A 7,628-nucleotide genomic window follows, 5' to 3' on the forward strand; every position below is an offset into this window, starting at 1 on the left:
CAAGAGTAGCCACATGTGCATCGTAATGTTCTCTTCATCAATCCCCTAACCTTCGATGTGGGAGGTATCCTTCGTTTCTGGCCTTTGAGCTGTGCCCGTTGCTGCTGTGGTGTACTGCCACCCTGAGGGTCCAGCCCTGCACCAGGGGCAGGAGGTTTAGCACCAGCAGCCATCATCGGGCCCGCCTGTGCTGGCGTGCTGGCGTGGTGGGGAGCGGGCGAGGCTGAAGCAGGGTGCGCTTGTTGTTGCGATGGAGGACTGGGTTGACGTGCCAGAGGCAAGGAGGGGCCGGTGTGCCTCTGAACCAGCTGACTCAGCACCAGAGAAGGCTCTGGCTGCAGGCCAAACTCACCTGCATGACACAAGACGGACAACAAGGATTATAAATAGAATGCGGGCCTATGTTAATACATGTGGCAAAAACAGAAAACACTGTTGACAGTCCCACTAGAACACTTACGGCTGAACTGCGAGGACAGCGAGGTGGTGTTGGATTCCGAAGCCTTGATGTCCCAGCTAGAGGAGGAGGGTGGAGGTACAGGTGCTCCCAGGCCTGGCAGTCGGCAAATGGAGGTGTTGCTTCCCTGGGTGCTGGCAGGAGGCGCAGCCTGGGATGAAGGTAGCGGACCCAAGCCAGGGCCCTTCAGCTGTTCCAGTATCTGAGCTCCAGCGCTAGGCGGAGCCCTTTTGGCCTGCCCCAGATCCCCAAAACCAGTTCCCAGAACCGACGACTGGCACAGACAGGAGGAGAACAGTGTCATCACCAGTCTTTGTTTCGGTGTGCCAGTTTATTTACATGTGATGGATGAAGGAATGTGTATGAAAAAAAAGGGTGCAGAGTATCAAAAGAAACTTTTTTTTTTTTTACCAGAGCAGCATGAGCATAGCTAGTGCTACCGGTGGTGTTGCGACTGGGGGGCGGGTGCTGTTGCGGTGACTGGTGGTGGTGGTGGGAGTTAGTGAAGACCAGACTCTGAGAGGAAGAGGACGACGGTGGCTCTCTTCCTCCGACTCCCGGCTTCTGCAGCAGAGAGGCGAGGTCCAGACTAACGCGGAAACACGTCGGTCAAAAGTCAATGTAGAAAATGCTTGCAGGACTTCCAATCAAAGTTTGCATATGTATGCCGTTATAGTTGAGCCAGTTACTCACCTTTGCCCAGGTGTGATGTGATTCTCAGCAGCAGGTGCACATGAGGAGGTGAACACTTTGGTCTCTGAGAGCTGCAGGAACAAAAACACACAGGAGACAGACGTGTTTCAAATGTGCACCACCGCTGTGTGATTGACAGACTTCTCCTGCAATTGTGTCAACTCACGCCAACATCCTCGCTCCAGTCCTCGGATGCCCAGTCTTCCAAGGGACCCCTCCAGGTCACTAGAGAGCAACCAGCGATGAGTCAGAAAGTTTAAAGGTGGGATGAGCAGGTTAACACAACGCGGGTTACCTGTAGCGTATTTACATTTGCATAAAAGCTACACTGTACTGTCCGCTCAATACATTGCGATGTGTTTGTTTACCACAAATCTGCCGTTACAGGTGAAGAGCTCACCTGTCCCCTCTGTGCTGTTGTTGGCCGCCGTGTCCCACACCTCCGTTTGTGTGTTCCCTGACCGAGCCTCCGAGGTATAGTCCGCTGGATTGAAGGTGCTGTGGAAGAGTCAAGGAGAGGTATATGTAGTTACTCAGAAATAAACTGAAGAGGCAGGGGAGTAGTTGACAGATTTAGGTAATTATGTTCCTAATAAACAGTGTCTTGAGTGATAATATGTATTATCCATACTATTGATTGGACAAAGCTCCCATTAGAAGAGGGATGAGATATTGGTTTCTGATGCTTAGCAGAGGTTGAGGTGAGATACATTTATTATTATGTTATTAAGACACCACATCTTAATGGGACCGGTGACTGAAGACTCACAATGTTTAAAGAGCAAACACAAGGGTGTGGAAACTCTAAAAAGTCAGTTGCAAGAAAAATCCAAAGTCTCGCACTCATTCAGAAACCAAATCCACAAGAAAGTTAAATTTCCTGGCCTAATAAATTTACACCTAAACGTATGTGAACACCCCTGAGAGAGTGTGTGCGTGTGTGTGTTGTCACCATACCCCATGCCCTGGGCTGAGAACCGGCTCCCTGGTGGTCCTCTGCCTCTGCCTCGCCCTCCAGATCCTGCATAACATGCATACAAAAAGGTCAACAACATCCACGCCAGTGTTGGGCGTGCCGACAATGGGTTCTAATGTGCACGCGCTCACCTCGGCCACCACCTCTGGCCCTCCGACCTCGATCTGCACCTCTGTCCACTGGTGGCACCTCCACTCCGTTCTCCTCCGGACGTGGTGCTGTACGTGTGCAAACACACATGCATATTATATAATCAAACATACCGATACTGAGACTTGGCAGAAGAGACGGGAGACGCTGAACTAGATTTAAATGAATGTGAAGTTTACCCGGTCGACTGCGACTGGTCCCCCGGCCCTTGCGGTTGGCTGCCGCGCGGCCCTTGCTAGCCTCCCTCTCTCCTTTCTTCTCCCGGTTTTCCTTGTTCTCCTTGCTGTCTGATGGACCCTCCTTCACCAGGGGCTTCTTCTTCCCCACCGTCTCCCATGAGGTCTGAACACAGACCAGGAACAACAGGAGAGAGAAGGGAAAAAACACAGAAAGAGTAAACGACAAAATATATATCTCACATGTTCCTTATAAGGAAGCTATAGCCAGAAGTAAAACAAGGACAACATTGATAACATGCTTCAGTGAGCGGAAGTCAGCAGTTTTTTTTTTAAAAACTAAAATAAATAAATCTCTGCCTCCATTTCACAGTTGCAGCCGGTCAAAGTAACTAGACAAGTGGCTGGTTGAACATCGCATTTCAAAACACAGTTTCGAGTGCGTTTTGTTCATCAAGAGGATAAAGAGACACTACAGGACACGAGAAAAACTGTTCTGGAAACAGTTACAGAAAAGACCAACGTGTTTACTGAAGTGTGCGCTAGGCTGTGTTACGTAAGAAAAACAAATATCAGGTGAGGACATGTAATTGGTAGAGTTTCAATACTAAACAACATAATGATTAATAAAACCATACAGTCAGTAAAATGAGTGTGTTAATTAGGTAATAGGCCACTCTTTTCTTGGGCTACACCTCCTCTTATAGCTAACACACTGCAACCTTTCCTTTTGTTTATGACAGTTAAGATCTTGATGAGTACAGTAGAAGCAGGTGTAGTCAGAGGGTTGCAGTGTTTACAATAACAGCGGAGACTTCCACATAAAAAGGAGGAAACCGGCTATTTGCTATTTTTGGATTTCCAGGACACCAAAAGAACCAGGTACCTGTCTTACTGGCCGCCCTGCCCTACAGCCTCTCCTCACCATCTGTGCCAGCTGGCATTCTTCAGAAATGTTGCGACACTCACTTGGGCAACACACGGGCAGAACAACACTTAAGTGTTTGCCAGACATTTGGCAGCCAGTTTGACCTTCATCTCTGAGCAGCAGGGGGGGGGGGGATTGTGGGCTATGGTGTGTTTTCACCAGCCTACACAGAGCAACATAGTGTTTTTCACAACATGTGTTAATCTTCTCAACACGTTACATAACTTGAAATGTAGTAGTGAGGTGCCAGAATGCTTTGTTTTGTGACTTAACTAATATATAAAATATCTTTCTATCATTTTTACTTTTGTCATTGTGTTGAACATGGACCTGCAGAATGTGTTTCGGCTGCGTTTTATCACTCATCTCTCTTCTGACAGAACAGATACGATTGTATTTTAAATCAATGCAGCTGTCTTAACAGGTTGCGCAATGACTTGCATTTTACAATGCATGCCTTTGTGAAGCAAAGCTACTAGAAGTCTTGGTTATGATCCAGGTACATTTTAATAAGCCTGCGCTTTTTGCAAGTTTGGGCTGAAGTACTTGTTGCTCTGACAACACCTCCAGATGAATTTTACTCATGCCATATCACTATCCTCCACATACAAAGAACAGGGCCCTGGTCTGAGATCTGGTGTGTAGTTTGTGCACTCTCAAGTAAACACAACAACAGTCTGACAGAAAACATAAATTGTATTGTGAGCAGCACAGCAACCAAAGTCTTGTAGCACGAGGCTTAAGCTGCGGCAGTGAGCATGAAACCAGCTGACAGAAATTGTATTGAGCCATTGTTACGGTTATTAATGCCACGTCATACAGTGACATATCAAAAAAGCTATATTCTATTTGTGGTAACACGAGTACAATGTGAAATTTAGAGCATGAAAGACTTTTCCAACTTATTCTCACAGTTCATGCTGCTGTTTTTACCCATAAAATGAGTAATTAAAATGGTAATAACACATTTTGTTAAAAACAGTTATCATCCAGAGCTGCTGCACATTCTGCCTTCCAGCATAAAAAATATATTCACAATATCTGATATTGCAAAGCCATATAGTTGAAAATAACAGCAGGCCACTAAGGGGAGTTTAAGATGAGATTAAATGAGACGTGATGTCGTTTACCATGTCCGAGGTGCTCTCTAGGAGAAAGTTGATGGCTCTGCTAACATCCTCGTTGCAGTCGTGGAGTGCTACCATGCACTCGTCCTGGTTCTTCCCAGTCACTTCCATCAGCTGAAGAGCAGCAGCACACACACACACACACAAACACACACACACATGTGATATTAGAATTGTCTAGCAGTCAACAAGGGTGTACCAATGACAAAATACACTGTTTTTTCACCACATAGAAGTACACATCACAGCAAGACAAGGCGTCACTCATGGCATCAAATATTTTTCATTTGTCCCCATAGAGTACTGGAGTCATGGAAGATCAACAGGTTGCACTGACTAGTAAACGCGCGCCTGACCTGGTTAACTTTGTCCTCAAAGTCAGCATCATTCTTGTCATAGATCACCTGGGCGAGCCGGATCTGCTCGGCAGTAGCCTGCGTCATGGAGAACAATGGGGGAAATTTTTGATTAACAGGAGCAAAAACAAGAAAAACCTATGACACTTACAAAGATAATGATCAGAGACGTATTCATGTAACTATATGGATACAAAGCAAGTACCTCCTATTGTCACTAAGTTGTATCTAATGCACTATTGTGGATGTAACAACAAATAAAATCCTTGTTAATATTGGCCACGGAGGTCTCCTTGCCTCATGTGTGCACTAAGGTTTTGTTGGCATAGACAGTCTGCTTGCACACCGGTGTTTTGTCTCAACGTAGCGTGTGCTCTGCTTTGATTGAGTTTCTTCATGTTCGTGCAGTTGCGGTGGCTCACCTGTATCTGTTTCTGTGGTTGTGACGCTTGAGTGGCAGCAGGCAGCGCTTTTTCCCGAGGGCCCCGGGCCTTGTCGCCGCCCAGCGAGCTCATCATATACAGTATATACAAAACTCTGTATGTACAAAATAGAAAAATCTGCAAAAGGAAACAAGCAACATGGAAGGATGAGCAAAATCAACTAATAGTTCTTAAACCCACAGATTATGTCAGTTAATTAACGATGTTGTTACAGCAGAACCTCAATACTTTGCCTCATGTGAGCACATAAAGGAAAGAATTGTTTAATACCAGAAATATGTGTTGTGAGCGTAGCTAAAGTCTTATTGCGCAAATACTGGCCTTATGAAGCCTAAGACACACAGTTGGCCTGGTGACACAACAGCTTTGCTGGAAATCTAGGCCAAGGAGGGAGAGCGACCCAGTGTCCTCTTACAAACAGCAAAGACCTCAGCGTGTGAGCACCACACACCTTGACTCCACGTCCCCTCTATAAGCTAGATAGTACACACACACACACACACACACACACACACACACACTATAAACTAAACTACTGCAGTAAAATGCTGAATTATTCTCCGTGTATGACAACTTGGTCCCATACAAGTTGCTACAAATTGGGTAGATACCACATAACCTGCATTAATATGTTTTAGTGGCAAATATTAAACACTTCTCACAACCATAGAGACACACACACACACACACACACACACACATACACACACAGAGGGGGCTTTATACAAAAGGTGACTGCTCAATACCTTGTAGTAAAAAAAAACACCCTGTAGTGCAATTTGTGTTTCAAGCTTCGACTATGGTGTCCATTGTTAGGATAATAACATAACATACGTCCCCAGTGACCCATTTGTTTTATGTCAGAGAACAATAGCAACCCAGTTTACAGTGCCTGAGTGACGACGGCCGATGCACTGCTGCCATTGGCTGCTGGTCTGAACAAAGCTAAACGCAAAAAAAGCACAAACTGGCTTTAAATTTAATTTCAGTGAAAAATCAAGATTCTCTTTTTATAAGTGAGAAACATACAGCAGCAGCTGCTGCACTATCTAGTGGATGTTTTCAAATATCAACATATCGTTTAACGTACGAGTGTGGACGGTGTTAAGAGATAAACAATAACAAAACAGCCTTTCAGTAACGTTAACTCCGCACATCTCAAACGTTCATCACATGTATTTGGACATGACTTTACTGACATGACATGAAATAAAATAACGTCACCAGTTAACTTACTCGTATATGTTTACGTACATTTACTTTTACCTGGTTACAGCCAACTAAGAATTAGCTGCAGCTTATTTTAATAATAATAAAGCGAGCGGAGCGTTGTTTTGAAGCCATGCTAACGTTAGCTCGCTGCTGTTAGGTTAGCTACTTATTTCCTGAGACTACATATGGGACGATTCGGTTGACGTTGCATGTCAATCTTGAAACAAAATAAATCAGATTATTGTAGTGTCGTTCTCGACTTAACACTGAGCAACTTAGTGGTGTTGATGCTGGGGGTCCCTTTGTCCTCGCTAGCATAGACTCATGTTAGCTCCTAGCATGCTAATGCTGACACCAGACCGTCGATAGCGGGGATGAAGCTAGCTAACGGTGCTAGCGGTCTAAATTTGGTCCAAGTGGATAACCAGCGACCGTGTAACTGGCTTCATCGTGTCTTACACGTATTTATAGTTCCGCTCAGTTATCTAACGATTACTGGCAGTTTCGTCAAGCGTGTCCTCGACATGTAAACACCGGGCTAGTGAGCTAACAACATAGCTGTGTTAAATCTAAAGAAAAAGGGGGCCTCTTTAGCGGAGCCCAATCCCATCCCGACATTGCTCGCCGGGAAACAAGACAACAGAAAAATTGCGAAAGACATCCCTCACAAGCCCGTGTAAGCAACGCAACGAAGCCAGCCAGCAACTACCTCAGCGAAAGCGCGCTTAAGTACACGGCGTATAAGCGTTGAAATGCAGACAATGAACTTGGAAAATCATAAGAAAAATAGTGTTTTTATTACCTGCTAACACGCTTCACTCAGCCAGCAGCAGACAAGGTGGTCACGTGACGTGCGCTGCCGTGGCGGTGGATGCTCCCGCTTCTCCGGGTCACAACTAACTTCCTAATACTCACCATCAAGCACACGTCGTGCAGTTAGGATGGACGTTTGTACTTTGATATCTATTTGTGTATATGTATATATATGTAAATATACATATATATGTATACATATGTATATATACATATATATGTATATACACATATATATGTATATACACATATATATACACATATATATATATATATATGTGTATATATATATATATA

At 44.9% G+C, this 7,628-nt stretch overlaps 1 protein-coding gene across 1 annotated transcript; it reads right to left on the reverse strand.

The window, feature by feature from the left end:
• Positions 1–13: 13 nt before the first annotated feature.
• On the reverse strand, positions 14–7,421 carry LOC116378345 (ubiquitin-associated protein 2-like; the record flags this gene model as incomplete). The annotated part of the gene is made up of 13 exons (XM_031840207.1): positions 7,321–7,421; positions 5,286–5,423; positions 4,864–4,941; positions 4,511–4,621; positions 2,456–2,618; positions 2,258–2,344; positions 2,108–2,171; positions 1,551–1,648; positions 1,317–1,375; positions 1,151–1,221; positions 869–1,046; positions 461–731; positions 14–352 (listed from the first exon to the last, which is right to left on the reverse strand). Coding segments are annotated over exons 2-13 (1,615 nt in total), but the record flags the coding sequence as incomplete, so codon positions are not given.
• Positions 7,422–7,628: the final 207 nt, after the last annotated feature.

Source organism: Anarrhichthys ocellatus, unplaced genomic scaffold, assembly GCF_004355925.1.
Source record: "Anarrhichthys ocellatus isolate YVR2014 unplaced genomic scaffold, GSC_Weel_1.0 scaffold2451, whole genome shotgun sequence".
NCBI classification, from domain to species: domain Eukaryota; kingdom Metazoa; phylum Chordata; class Actinopteri; order Perciformes; family Anarhichadidae; genus Anarrhichthys; species Anarrhichthys ocellatus.